Source organism: Pteropus alecto, unplaced genomic scaffold, assembly GCF_000325575.1.
Source record: "Pteropus alecto unplaced genomic scaffold, ASM32557v1 scaffold202, whole genome shotgun sequence".
NCBI classification, from domain to species: Eukaryota; Metazoa; Chordata; class Mammalia; order Chiroptera; family Pteropodidae; genus Pteropus; species Pteropus alecto.
Window position 1 is genome coordinate 4,044,930 of NW_006432451.1, and position 14,881 is coordinate 4,059,810.

At 53.5% G+C, this 14,881-nt stretch overlaps 1 protein-coding gene across 1 annotated transcript in view; it reads right to left on the bottom strand.

Moving 5' to 3' along the window:
- ITPR3 (inositol 1,4,5-trisphosphate receptor type 3) overlaps window positions 1-14,881 on the bottom strand; it is a 65,434-nt gene that overhangs the window by 29,277 nt on the left and 21,276 nt on the right. The window contains exons 3-16 of the mRNA XM_025043694.1: window positions 11,458-11,579; window positions 9,553-9,639; window positions 8,848-9,006; window positions 8,559-8,657; window positions 8,113-8,196; window positions 5,400-5,546; window positions 5,037-5,132; window positions 4,420-4,470; window positions 4,076-4,218; window positions 2,924-3,023; window positions 2,683-2,843; window positions 1,893-2,034; window positions 624-785; window positions 1-96 (exon numbers count right to left, since the gene is read on the bottom strand). Of these exons, the coding sequence (XP_024899462.1) occupies window positions 1-96; window positions 624-785; window positions 1,893-2,034; window positions 2,683-2,843; window positions 2,924-3,023; window positions 4,076-4,218; window positions 4,420-4,470; window positions 5,037-5,132; window positions 5,400-5,546; window positions 8,113-8,196; window positions 8,559-8,657; window positions 8,848-9,006; window positions 9,553-9,639; window positions 11,458-11,579 (1,649 nt within the window). The remainder of the gene's footprint in view (window positions 97-623; window positions 786-1,892; window positions 2,035-2,682; window positions 2,844-2,923; window positions 3,024-4,075; window positions 4,219-4,419; window positions 4,471-5,036; window positions 5,133-5,399; window positions 5,547-8,112; window positions 8,197-8,558; window positions 8,658-8,847; window positions 9,007-9,552; window positions 9,640-11,457; window positions 11,580-14,881) is intronic.

The following is a 14,881-nucleotide window of genomic DNA, read 5'->3' on the forward strand; positions in this document are numbered from 1 at the left end:
GCTGTTGTTGGGCAGCAGGGCAGTGATGGTGTCTTCAGCCAAGATGTCGTAGCCGATCTGGGACTGCATCATCCCAAATTGCTTAGCAATGTGCTCCTGGGGGGCAGACAGGCTGGGGTCACTGGGGTGGCAGCTCTGCTCCAGAACACTGCCCCAGACCTCGAGAGAGGGCTCTGACACCAGCAGGGGACCCTGATCCTGGAAAAGGGGGGGTTCCAGGAGAGGAAGCCCACACTGGGCCGAAGAGGAGGTTTATACAGTATAGTTATTCAGCGCAAGGTCTGTCTCCCTGCCAGACTGAAATTGTCTGTCTGTCTGGCAGGACCAGCTACATAATTTGTGGGGCCCAGTGCAAAATGAAACGGCAGGACCCTTTTAAATATTAACCATTTCAAGACAGCAACAGAGCATTAAATCCAGCACAGAACGTTATATGCCCATGAAGCCAGCCCTACTGTCTAGTTCCCTACCATGTTCCCAGGGCCTCAAACAGTGCCTAGAACACGGTGTGTGCCTCAGTAAATGCTCGCTGAGTGAATGAAAGCACGAGTGGAGTCAGCAAGCCAGCAAGCAGTGAGCGGGGGTGCCGGGCCAAGAGGGCTCCGGCCAGGGCAGGCAGGCACCTGGTTCTTGCGGTAGTCCTCCTGGGAATGCCGCAGCACCCGGTAGCAGAGGCGGAACATGTGCTGGTAGGGGGCGTTCTTCTGGTCCGACAGCTCCTCCAGCCGCACCAGGGGCCCCTCACCCCCCTTGTCACGGAACGGAGCCTTCAGAATGCCAAAGATCTGGGGGAGCAGGGAGAATAAGAAGGGATTCCCCACACCTGCCTGCACCCCTAATTACCCCCAGGAACTCACTCCCTTCTCCTGGCCAGAATCCTAACACTGACCTCAGCCCATCCCTCACCGACGTGAATTCTAATCTCAATTCAGATCCTGGGCCTGGCTCAGAGTCTGGGGTAAGAGCAAAGGGGTCTGCGACTAAGAGAAAAGGCAGGCCAGGGCAGTGTGGCCAGAGCTTAAAAGACAAAACACAGGCCTCGCTTGTTAAAAAATAAAAATAAAAAAAAGTAATGTAATTTAAAAATTTTTTAAAGGTAGGGATTGGGTGGAGGTGAAAAACTGTTCTAGAACAGAGACCAAAGAGACAGACCAGAATGAAGTGAGAAAATCATAATGGATCCTGGTTCAAAAAAGAAAACCAAGCTTTAAGAAGACATTTTGGGAAAGGTAGAGAAATTTGATACAGATAGGGTATAATTGCGACTTTTCTTGAGTGTGAGAATGGTACTGTGCTTATGTAGGACAATGTCCTTATTCTTAGGAGGTGCACGCTGAAAACTTTAGGGGTGAGGTACACCCGATTTTGAATGTATAGATGCAGAGATACATGAAGCCAAACTGGCAGAATGGTAACATGTGAATTCAGACAGTAGATGTGCGGTGTTCATTATACTATTCTTTCAATACTTTCTCAATATTTGAAAATTTTCATAATAAAAACTTAGAAAAAAAATTTTTAAAGCACAAGTTGTGGACCCAACATCCTGAATTCAAATCCTGGCCCTGCTACTTCCTAGCTGTGTATTCCAACCTCTGTGTGCCTCAGTTTCCTCACAGGTAAAATGGGGATAATAATAGGGTCTCCACCAGGTTGAGAGAATCGAATGAGCCAATACATGTAGGGCACTTAGGGCAGTGCCTGGCACATGCTAAGTGCTCAGTAAATGTATAGTTTTTTTATTAAAAGGGGATGATGAGAAACTGTAGAGAGATTGTAGGTCAAGTAGAGACAGGAAAAGGCAAACTTGTGTTAAAAAGGCACCCTGTTCCATGTGGCCTGGCCCCTTCCCCAAGGCCTGCCACTGCAGGTCTGCTCATGGGCACAGGCACCTGTTTGAGGATGTTCTGCTCCCTCATCAGCTTCTGCCGTTCCCGGTTGGGCTTGGTGACCATGATGTCGAGGACGTTCTGCCCGTTGTTGGGGACATCACTGACAAAGAACACCAGGTCCTCCAGCAGCTGGATAACAAACCTTCACAAAAGGACATGAGGGATGACGAGTGTGAGGCGCTGACCATGAGAAAGCCCCCAGGACCTACCATGTGCTCTCACATCCCCCCATGGCTAACCATCCCTTGTGACCAAATACAGCTCTCACGAGGTCTCATACCAGCGCTGCTATCCAAAGCATAAAGCCCATCATCACTGGCCTTGAAATTCTCTCCCCAGCTTCATCATAAACTGCTCTCAAAATGCACCCTTGCCCCACCCACTCTGGATTCTGAAGTGGCCCCAAGACAAAAAAATCTCAGTGTACTCCAATCTGAAAAGGAACAACAGGGCACAAGGCAGGGTGTTTGGTGTGAAGGATTCATCATTTCCATTCTGTCTGCCATTTAACTAGCTGTGTGACCTTGGACAAGTCTCTCTGAACCTCAGTCCCATCATCAGTAAAACAGGGGTAATGAGAGCTCCATCATAGGATTAATTCTGGGAGTACATGAACAGTGAGGCAGGGGCCCGGGGCTACCCAGAGCCCCACAGAAATCAGTCCCTACTTCTGTGCCCCTCATGCCAGCCCAGCCTGCCCAGCTTCTGCTTCGTGACTCCTTTGTTCATGAAATGCAGACCCCGGGAGGACAAGCCTCTCAGAAAATCTCAGTAACCCTGTCCTGAGCACCTTCGGTCATTCTGGCTGATGAAGCCCTCGTTCAGTTTCTCCACAGCACTAGCCAACATGGAGCTGGCATCGTTGGCAAAGTCCAGGTCTCGGATCTCGGACACAGGAACCGACACGATGGCAAAGGCCTCCTTGTCCTCCTTGGTGGGGCAGGTGCCCAGCTGCAGGGACAGAGGTCAGCAGGGAGCCCAGGGACAAGCTCGGACCCCAGTCCGGCCCCCCGGCCCTGGGCATCCCGCACCATGAGCCGGATGGGCCGCTCCTCCTCAACATCGATGGGCACGTTGGTGCTCTGGATCCACGTGTTGGTGCAGAGGTGCCGCAGCCGGACATACGAGTTCCTGCAGGCAGAGCCAGGGGAAGGGCACAGAATGCGCCACAGAGCAAGTCACAGCTGTGTGCCCTCTCTAACCCCCAAGGGCTTCACATCTTCCACCTCGCTCCACACCCAGCAGCCATGAGTCAGGGGTTGGTCCCCTCCAGGTGAGGAGCCAAGAGACAAGTGACCAGCAAGCGCCCTAGGCCCCGTGCTAACGCTCCACACCCAGCAGCCATGAGTCAGGGGTTGGTCCCCTCCAGGTGAGGAGCCAGAGACAAGTGACCAGCAAGCGCCCTAGGCCCCGTGCTAACGGCCACGCTTACCCAGGCACACACGCCTCACCCACACTCCCCAAACCCAAAGCGCTCGAAAAGCCAAGGCTTGTTTGTAAACTTGGGACCAAAATTCATTTGGACAAATGAGGCTATTGAGACTGTTTATCCCATTTAGTCTCAATATACATGTGTTTCACAGCAGAAATGCTCATGTCTTTGATTATGAAATATAATTACCTTTCTGAAATGAAAAGCAATCTGAATCTCCAAATGGAACTAGCCCCAAGAGTTTCAGATAAGGTATCGTGGGCCTGTAGTGACTCTGGGTAGACTAGATATTCCCACTTGACAGGTGATGAAATTGGGGCACAGTGATTGAGCACGTGGCCTGAGGTCATACGGCTAGTAAATGATAATGCCTGATTGACACCCAGGAATTTTCTTGATGTAAAGTCCTAGAATCTCAAGGTTAGGGGCCTTACGGGTCAGGGGGCCCAGCCCCCCACCCAATATACCCTGGACAAACTATCATGCAGCCTGCTCCTAAATACCCAGATTGACAGGGGCAAAGAATACTGGAGAGAAAGCATTTTCATAAAGCCACTAGCACAGCAAGCGTTCAATGGCAGTTACCTGCCTACAAGTCTCAGAGCTCAATCCCCAGGGGGACAGGTCATGCAGTTCCTAAGGCCCAAGGACCTCAGGAGAACAAAGAAGTAGGGGATGCAGGGAATCCAGGGACAGGCAGGCCCTACCTGGGTACCCCCAGCCAGCCCCCAGGCACATGGCGCCTACCCACCGGGGCACAAAAGAGTCAGTTTTCTGCAGTGTGGTAGGGTCCAGCTCAAAGAGCGAGGCAATGTCGTTGCCATGAGGCACAGCCACGAGGCGGTACTTGATCTTCTCCCCAGCGTTCCGGCGACCTGCACGGCCCTGCACACCCTGGGGTGAAGATCCCAGCTCAGGCAGGAGTCCCTCCCTCCTCTTGGGTCCCCTAAAACCACCAAGATCCTACCTGAGAGGCCTTCTCCCTCTAATCCACCTCCCAGGGTCTCATGGCCTCCCCTGCCCCGCCCACCCAGAGAGTGATGCACAAGGTTAGTCACTGTTCCCCTGGCCCTAGAGCCCTGCTTTGGTCCTCACCACTCCTGCTGCCTTGGGATCAGAGGCATCACCCTTGTAGCTGGGGTTCTCCTAGACAAAGATACAAGATGGGGGAGAGCTATTGAATACCAAGCTATACTCACATGACTCCTACCCCAAAATAAAGTCTACATACAGCCCTAGGTTGGGGCAGGCAGCCCCCACCCTCCCAGTGGCCACCCCAGCCCCAAAATCCATGTGACTCCTGGAGGAGCCACCAATGAGAGCCCCCAGATCCTACCCTTCATGGTCCCTCTCCAGACCCACAGATGAACACACACACACACACACACACAGGAATATCCCAATACACACAAGCCTGTGCATTATGGACACACATGGATATTGAATGTAAGTTCCATTCTGGGAATTTTGCTCACTGCTATCTCCCAGTGCCTAGAATAGCTCCTGGCAAATAGTAGCGGCATAATATTTATTAGGCTTATTTACAGTTGTGCATTCATTTGATAATATGTTAAATAAATGTATGAGTACAAGTAAGCCGGATTCCACAGACACATCTATGTGTGTAGACGGGCGCCAGGCACACACGCTTGTGCATGCCCCTACGCACACATAGCCTGAGCTCCCAGGATGCCTTTCGCCTCCCCACTCACCTCAGCAGCCAAGTAGTTGCCCGTGGCCAGGTGCTTGAAGCGGTACAGGCCATTCCAGTGGCCAGCTCCTCCACGACAGGGGTCATGGTGGACCACCTGGGGGGTCCAGGGGTGAGGCAGGGGTGAGGTTATTCAGGGAGGAGAAGTTCAAAGGGGGAAGCATGGCAAGGAGGGGCACTGGAGGCCTAGAGAGCTCTGGGTAGGTGTCTCCTGGACCTCTCCTGGCCTCTTGACTCTGGGGGTACTCAGAGTAGAGGCAGGGTTGACCTCCCACCCCCCCAGGGTGATGGGGGAAGAGGGAGGGGTGGAACCCAGAGCTGGAGAGAAGGGCTGGGTCCCAGGCACCAGAAGCAGGAATCTGACCTCCACCTCCCAGAGGGCGTTGGAGCTGGTGGCCGAGGTGGCAGACTGGCGCAGTGTAGTACGCAGGAACACCTGCAGCTTGCCCTTGTACTCATCACAAGTCAGGAACTTCTCCTGCTCCGCATGGAACAGCCGCACCACGTCTCCCTGCAGGCAGCGGGTGTAGGCTCAGAATGGATAAGGACCCTCCCAGGGGCCAACACCACATGCCTCAGATGCAGGTGCGGCTGGCTGGACCCCACTTGCTCCTTCCAGAGCCAGCAAGCAGAGGGTGAGATGCACGCTGAACCCCACCAGAGGGCGGCCAGGACCCTCAGCTAGGCACTGCCCATAACCCTCAGCTTAGACCCCAAATTCGGAAGCTCCAGACAGCTGGGGCGGGACATGCTCTTACTCAGAGCCTTCCCCAGCCTTTCATGTTCGAACCTGCCCTTGATCATCCCCCTCCCCAACCTGCCCTTGATCATCCCCCTCTAGAAACCCTGCCTGACCTCTAAAGGCCAATCTCAAGTCACCGCCTCCATGAAGGCAGGAGGGATCTCCCCAAGCCCATAGTTGCACCCCTCTTGGGCCCTTTCTGCCCAAGTATTGATACATCATGCCCATTCCTTTTGCTCCCCGCTGGCCTGGAGCAGCTGGAGTGCAGGGACCATGGCCTGTTCATCTCTGTAGCTCTGGACACTGAGACCAAGTTTGGATCCTGGCCCTGTTCTTATAAGCTGTGTGACCTTGTATAAGTCCCTTAACATCTCTGGGCCTCAGTTTCCGCCTCTGTAAATGGAACACTGACCTCGCAGAAATTGTGAGGACTGTAATTTGTATAAAGAAGTAACACTACGCTCTTACCATGTGCCAGCTACTGTGCAAGCCCTTTACATGAACTTCCTCACCTAATCTTCACACTAACCCTCTGGATACATATCTCATTATCTCCATTTTAAAGGTGGAGAAACTGAGGCACAGAGAAGGTAAAGTGTCCTGCCGAAGGTCATGTAGCTAGGGACAAATGGGACATGAATCCATACCGCAGCTCCAGAGCCCACACCCTCACCTCCCCACTACACTTCCTCCCATAGCGAACCACTCAGCAGGCTCTCAGGGCACGGCTGCCGCTCCTATCACTGTTACTGACAGCATTATCTGTTTCTCCTGCACTGCGCTAGACACAAAGTACTCAGCCAACATCTATGGAGGGAATGCGTTGAGTGGATGAATGAAGAGATGAATACATATACACAGATTGGGTCAGTTACTATAGCAGAACCTGGTGACTTCTGTACCCAGGTAGTGCAGGGTGACACCAAAGGATGGGCTTTGTTAGCTCAAGTCTCTCTTCCAAGTTGCCTGGAATCTAACATTGGAGCCATGATAGATTCACCAAAACCACTCTGGGCAGCACCTCAGGGTTTGGCCCAGTGATGCTTCCTTCCTTTTCTAAGTGCTACACAAAGTTGGAGCTGGAATGTATAATCAGGGAAGGATTCCAAGAGGACGTGGCACGTGGACTGGGCCTTGACTGATGTGCGGATGATGTGCAGGCTTAAGGGAGGGAGAGAAAGGCACAGAGCACGGATAGATGGGAAACAGTCTGGGAGATGGGAGGGAGGAGGACGAGGGACTGAGGAAGCCTGAGGGGGACAGGAAAGTCTGACAGAGCAGCCTGGCTGGGGGAGAAGGGCAAAGGGAACACTACAGGTTTCTGTGTAGTAAACATAGGGCGGCCTCCTTAGGTAGCTGTTCGTGAGCCTGTCACCTGTCCCTTTAACAGGTATCACCGCTAATTCCCCTAGTTGAGGAGTCCCACCCTCACTGCTTCCCCCAAATCTGCCCCTCAAACCTTCCCCTGCACTTACTGCCTGCACCCCAACTGGCTAGTTTCATCCCCTATAAGCCCCCTTGGGAACCTCTGAATCCTCTCTCCCCCTACGTCTGGTTTTCAGGGTTTCTCTGACGACCTCTTCCAGCCCTCCTTCCACCCTCTGCTCTGGTCCCTCCGAAAGTCTTTACTGCGATATTTTCCAGCAGTACTTTCTCCTCCGCAGGCTCGTCCCTCCCCACCTGTCAATCCCTCATGTTCTAGCGTCCACACTGGCAGGTCTAGAACCAGGACACAGGCCCTGACTCAGTCGCTTCACGTCCTTGTCCAAGAGGGCACAGGGCAAAGAGTAGGGGGCCTGGTCTGGATCCAGCGAGCTGGTGTGGGGAAGGGGACAGGGTGTTCAAAAGATCTGGGCCCACCCCAAGGTGGGAGGATGGGGACCCTAGCCCCTCATGTTCTAGCGTCCATACTGGCAGGTCTAGAACCAGGACATAGGCCCTGACTCAGTCGCTTCATGTCCTTGTCCAAGAGGGCACAGGGCAAAGAGTAGGGGGCCTGGTCTGGATCCAGCGAGCTGGTGTGGGGAAGGGGACAGGGTGTTCAAAAGATCTGGGCCCACCCCAAGGTGGGAGGATGGGGACCCTAGTCCACTGACACCCCCTTAGCAAGTGAACAAACTGAGAACAGCCAGAACTTGGAGAGGGAGATTATGAGGCCAGAAACAAGAGAAGGGGAGGTCAAGTTGGGGCTGGTGGGTGGGCCCCTGTGGGGGCGGAGAGAGCCAGAGCAGGGGGTGCATGGAGGGAAGGGCCAGATGGCGAGCAGAGCTGGGTACAGGGCAGGAATGGTAAGGCAGTGGCAGGGCAGGGGTCGGGGGGTGCTCCATGACCTTACCCCTTTCAACACCTCATCCATGTGGTCTCGAAACTGCATGAAGAGGTTGATCTTCCAGCTGGTGTTGCAGTTCACAGAGTTGACCTGGGGAAGGGCGGAGAGACCCATGATGCCAGGCGGACCCAAACCATTGAGGAGCCAGGCATCACTGAAGTCCTAGAGAGGGGCAAAGAGAGGACTAGCCCAGCCCCCACAAGAGCACAGGAGGAGGTGTCTTCTCCCAGCCAGAGCCCTCAAAACTCAGCCCAAGTGCCCTGGGGCTGCCAACCTGTGGGGTAGAGAATGGGGGCAATGTTGGGAGATGGGTGGGAGAGCGGTGAGCCCCGACTTAACCAGTGGGCCAGAAGGGACTGGAGGAAGAGACCCTGGTGGGGAGGGGTGGGTCCATACCCTCAGGACTGTGGGTCACCTCTCCCCTGAAGGGCTGGCTCCACCACCCCACTCACCTCCTTGCAGCCAGCATTGTCGCTGAGCTCATAATTACTGGCATGCAGAGGCTGCCCAGCATTGACGGGATTCAGGATCACCTTGTCCCCCACGACCACCTATGGGGACAAGCCGGCAGAGTAAGAGTGAGAAGGGCCAAAGCCCCAGGCCTCTCTCTTGTCTCAGTCTGCTCCTCTAAAAAGTGGACATGACCTGATTCAATGCCCACATCAAAGAGCATCTAGAAGCTCCTCTGGAGCTGTGGCCTTCACCTCCCACCAGGGCCCTCCAGCCTGGCCCTGTCCTCACATTGTCCCCATTGCTCCGCAGCTTCCAGAAGGGCTGGATGAAGAGCCAGGAGCCCTCATTGCCCGTGGCATCCAGCGTCACCCGCATGGCATTCTTCTCCAGCAGGGCCGGCAGCCGCTTGTTCACTGTCAGGTACTTGTTGCTTTTCATGTGCAGGAGCTGGGGGTGAGGTGAGGAACCCCAGGAGGCCAGCCCATCAGAGTGGGGGTTACTAGGGGGGCCTACTGGACCCTTGGTCACAGCTGGCTGTACACACTGCCAGACACACAGACTCAAACACACAGACTGAGACACACACAACCATACACACAAACACGCCGAGTTGGGCACCCAGGTGATCACATAAAACGATGTTCTAAATACCTTATAGGTATTATTTCATGCCAAGAGGGAACTACTATCATTGGCCTGATCTTACAGATGGGAACATGGAGGCACCAGGAAGTTAGGTAACTTGCCTAAGTCACAAGGACAAGATTTGAACCTAGACCACGTGGATCCAGAATCGGTGCTGGTAACCACCATGATGAACACACGCCCTTGGACACAGCTACTCAAGCCATATACAGAAACAGATATGCAGTCCCAGAGGCAGTCCCAGAGCCTCCCACTGGGGACAAACCCACAGAGGGCATGTCAGCTGGCACTCCTTACCCAACAGCAGCCCAGGCCTCCTCAGGGGGAGATGCAGGGTGGGGGTCTCACCTGGATCACACTGCCATACTTCACAATGTCCCCATGCACCTTCTTGTTCTCCGTGTCGTTCTGCTTCTGCTCCATTTGGGCTGCATGCTGTACAGGTACATGTGAGGTGGAGGAGCCCACTCCTGGAGGAGCATGTTCCCCCACACATGTGCACGTGCATGCACACACACACAGTTCCTGGCACTGCACCCAGAGTGACTCTCAGAGGCCATCTGACCCATGCCCTCCCATTACTGAGAGGGACTGAGGCTCCAAGTGTGGAAGGGCAGCCTGAGGTCATACATCCTGCAGCCCAAGGAACCAAATCCCTCACCCCTGACTACCACTAGTGTGTCCCCACTCCATCACCTCCCTCTGGAGGGGGCATGCCAGCCAGGCCTTGAGTCCCCTGTGTCCCCAGACAGCCCAGCAGACACCTAAGCTGTGCCTCACTACCCCCACCTCACCAGATTCCTAACGCCCCAACAAGGGACCCCCGCCCCAGCCCAATGACTGACAGGCATGCTTGGTGCCACTCCCTCCTCTTCCATCCCATTCCTCCACCCTCCCTCCGAAAACTGTGTGTGTTCCCAGCTCACTGTCTCCAGGGAGCATTCCCATTCGATTCTGATGGATGCAACTCTGGTGGCCTTGAGGATTTGGTTTGCACTCCATTAAGGACACCTTTTTTGGCACTTATGTCACATTAGACTGAAAGCTACCCCAGCTGGGGACAGGCTCTATCTCCTCCATCAGACAGGGGGAGTTCCTGGAGTCAGGGGCTCCAGACTGGCACTTCCTGAGAGCACTGGTCCCTCTGCTTTCTTTTCGGTCCCATTACAGGGGCCTCAAGACTGAGGCCAGCGTGAAGGTGGCTGTAGGGGAGCTTTGCTGTGTACCAGTGACTTTCCGCAGACCCACAGTACATAGCTGTGTGACTACATGTAGTTCTGAGCAGTGTCTGTGCACATATGAGGGCCCTGTGCCCAGACCAGATTCCCAGTTCAGCCTCAGCCTGTGTCAGTAGCAGGAGGAAGCCTGTGACAGTTCCAGCCCAGGGAAAGGGATAGGGTTCTTCATCACAGAGCTTAGGCAGCCCACCCCCCAGCCCCCTCTCTCCAGCCCAGTTCACAGCTGTGGGGCAGGCCCACCATTCCCCCATTTCACACTCACTCCTCAGGGCAAGGAACACAGGGGCTGGGGGGCATCAGGGCCAAGAGAGTCTCAGAAGTAGTGTGCAAAGTGCTAACACACCAAAGCCTCTCACTCTCCTCTCCATGGGGCCTGGGCCTGGGGCCCTGAGCTCTGTCCAGAGAGGACTGCCCAGGATTTGAACTGGGCCACTGACCCGAAGGCCCATGAGCAACCACCAGGCCCTCACACCTTACACCACCCCTCTGTCCAAGGAATCCAAGGTGAGTCAGAGACCCAGGGACCATCTAGGCCCTACTGCAAACTTAGAGGATAACCACAGAAAGCTCAGTGCCCTCTATAGGTCCCAGGCTCCAATTCTGTAAAACAAAGGGGAGACATTAAGACTAGTTCTCAAATCATGTTCCCTGGAGCCACTGCACAGCTATACAGGTTGTTCACTGCACCACGGTGTCTAGCTAAAGGGTTGGGTGGGAGCTGAACCCTGTCCACCTTCCACTCACTGAGCTACGTGCCCTGGCATAGGGCTATGCCAGCCTGGAGGAAGGGGCACCTTCTTCTAAGTGGCACAAAGGGTCATTAGACAAGTGGGTCACTGGGAGGACACTCTACTCCTTCCACCTCACTCACAGCAGTGCACACCAATCTTGCACTTTGGGGTTTTAAAAAAGCTCCGCCACAGGGCCCCCATCAGCTCTGGCAAGCAGTGGCCCTGGGTGTGTGCTCAGGTTCCTAATGCATACACACACACAGCGCACCCCTGCGCACACACACCTGCAACTTCTGCAGCAGCACCACATCGGCAATCTTCTCCTTGTCCTGCTTGGTCTGTTTGGCCTTCCAGTACTGCTTCTGGGCCGAGTAGCGGTTCATGGGGCACACCTTGAAGAGGCAGTCTGTGGTAGGGCAGGCGAAGCAGGGAGACTGGTTCACATAAGGCTCAGGGCCCTCCATGGAGAAAACCCCAGCCTGCAGCCCTGCCCTCAAATCCCACCTCAGCTCCCCCACGTAAAGAGGTAGTGGTTGGAAGAACACTGAAGAACTAAGAGCATCCTAGACTAAGAAGAATGGAGAGTCCCGATAGGAGGTTTGAGAACAGGATCTCACTTGTGAGGTGGATACATGCTCTCTGCCCCACGGGAGATTAATCTGAGATTCTTGGGCCCTCACCCTTTGCCCTGTTAGTGCCCAGCTTTTGTGGACATTGGCAGCTATCAGCTCACACCTGCATCCTTCTCTGGCCAACTGCCATAGATACCTGAGAAGTTACATCCCCCTCCCGAAGAGCAGACCCATCCAGTGGCTGGCGCAGGCAGGTAACAGCCTGGCCTCTGGGAGACTGTCTGCATGCCGGTCACTCCCCAGCTCCTGGTGAGATGAAGCTAAGGCTTCTCTTCCCCTGAAACTACATCTTTGTCTGCTCTTCCTCTGCCCTGTGTGAGCAAGGCTCCCTCACTCTCCTCCTGAGAACTTGGCTCAATAATTCTCCCACCTTAGGGAACTCAACCTAAGGCAGGGCCAAACAAAATTCCAGAAACAAATTCACTATTACAATTTTTATTTTGGAAAGCACACAAAATACTAATGATTGTCATAAGCCCAAACTCCAGAAGGGTGTAAGATTTTTCTGCTTATCAAAAAGATGCATGAGTTGGAAAATCCTATTCTACAGTGTGGCGGGAGGAGATCGTGGATTCTGGGTCATGGTGAAATGCTGACACAGGAGACTAGGTCTATTTGACAAGAGCTGCGCTGTGAGGCAGTGAGTGCCCTGTCAGAGGAGGGAATCACACCCTGGGCAAGGGCGTGGGCTTATGGCCTCTAAGACGCCTCCAGAACTGCACATTGCTCCAGTAGCATGGAATGCAGGAAAAAGATAGTGTGCTGGGGGACCTAGAAAGGGACCACTGGGGGAGCAGATCACAGAGACGGGGAGCCCCCTCCTTCAGCCCCTCTCATCTACCCTCCAGAAGGAAGGCTATGTCCCTGCTCTGGTAAAAGCTGGCATACAGCCCCTGGGAACTAAAAGTGAAACTGTATTTTCCATCTAGCCAGTGAGCAGGCAGAGGCCCCCTGGTGCCCTCAGGAGGAGAAAAGAAGTGTGAGTCAAAGTTCAGAGAAGACAGAACTTCCTTGAGGGAGGTGGTAAATGGCAATTCCAAGAGCAGACAGAGCCACCAAGGGCTGCCTTGCCCAGCCCACCTCAGCACCACCAGCATGAATGGTCACCACTTCCAGAAACATGCACTCAGTTTTTTGGAGAGAGTATGCCTTCGTGGCGTTCTGCTCAGCTGGAGTGTCACCCCCTCCAGGAAGTCCTCCTGCTTCTTCAGGTTGAGTTGGAGCTCCCAGGGCTTCCCCAGTCACTATATCAATCTCTCTGCCTTGCTAGAGGCCACTGGCTCCCAGCAGGAGTCAGGGGAGTAGGGCCACACACCAGGGGGTGTTTTGAAAATGGGGGGAGCAATTTTGATTATCCAGCGATTGAAGTCACACCTGGCATTTAGTGGGCAGGACATCTGCACCACGAAGACTGTCCAGTGAGACACCTGCTTCGAATGTTCTGCTGCACACTTGCACGTGGACAGCTGCAGGCAGTGGTCTGGGCCCAGAGCGGCATACAGAAACACAAAGCAGTTTTTGTATGGTTTTAGCAAACATTGAATTTTCCAGGAAAGCAACTCAGATATAAACGGAGGGAAGACTGTCCTTCGTATTGTTCAAACTCTATCAGGAGATTTTTGGTGTTTCAGAAAATGCATCGCTTATAGCTACGCCAAGAGCCAAATGCCTATATTTGTGACCGCTGTATTCATGATGCAGAAGCAAGCTCTGACGGCTTCCTTGGGTCTTCTAATTGTGCCCAACATTTACTTCTATAATATACATTATCTATTATACATTTTAATTAATTTACTTCTTTATGTGTTTCTATGTTTATATAGATTGTGTTATATACTGCTTTCATTGCTCTTTTTTGTAATCCTTGGAGCATTATATTGGCCTGATACTTCCCCCCAGCTCCAGGCTCACTCAGACCCCGGACCCATCCCCCTCTTATGTTACATAATACGGATATGGATAGATTGTATTATTTTTTAATTCCACTTAAACAGGGGTCTGGGTCTGACAGGCTGATCTGCTTATTTTTGCCTACCGCACCAAGCTCCACGAGGCAGGCAGGGCTGGGTGGAACTCATCACTGTGTCCCCAGCCCCTAGACCAGGGCTCAGGAAATGTCTGCCAGATGAACACATGAATCTAGAAACAACTCCCTCATGTGTAATGGGGGCGGAGTTGCGGGGTAGGGGGGCTTGAGTTTAGCCTTGAAGGGAAGAAAATAATGAGGCATTGCAAGTGGAGGGGAAGGCAAGTGAAATGTAGAAGTGGCAGTCAGACACCAAACAGTCACACATCAGGCCTGGCAAGCTGAGATGGGAGAGGGAGATTGGGGCCCTGAGCCTGGAGCCTGGAGCCCCGGGAGGACAGCGAGGCCAGCAGCCCAGGCCTTGGCCATCTGAGCTCCTTGGTCTCCCACAGCCCACCTCCCTTCTCTCCCAATCCAGACAGGAGAAAAGGAGGAAAGACAGATGCTGCCCCAAGTCACCCTACAGCAGTTTCTCAAGCTCTTCTGACCTAACTCACTTAGGAAATACATATTCAGATCATCATTTCATGAAATCACATGAGACTTCTGTCCCTGGTAAGCAGGGCAGGCTCTGGGTCTGACAGGGCTGAGAGCTGCGGTTATACTCCATTCTGGATCAGCTCAACCAGAACACGACTACACAACCAGATTTTTCAAACGGATGTTATTTTAAGACTTCTTAAAGAACTGACGAGACAGCAAAGAATCATCTGGTCATAACAGAAGATCGAAAGGAAAACCAGGTAGATACAGAACACTCAAGCTACTTTCACCCTGAGGTTATTTGCTGATTCCAGAAGACACGAACTTTTATCAGGGGCAGCTTCACCAGGTGAAGAGGCAGAAATCCCAGCCCAGGTCCATGGAAGGTGGAAGTAGCAGGAGACCCCTCCCCTCAGGGATACGCCCCTGGCGAAGGCTAAAACCAGAGTAGAACAGCTCCTTCCAGGAGCTACAGCCCCGTTGGAATCCCCTGGGCAGTGCAAAAACCCCAGACTTGAGCTTGGCTTCGGATGGTCTTGGACAGGTGGTGTCCCCAGGAGTCTGGGA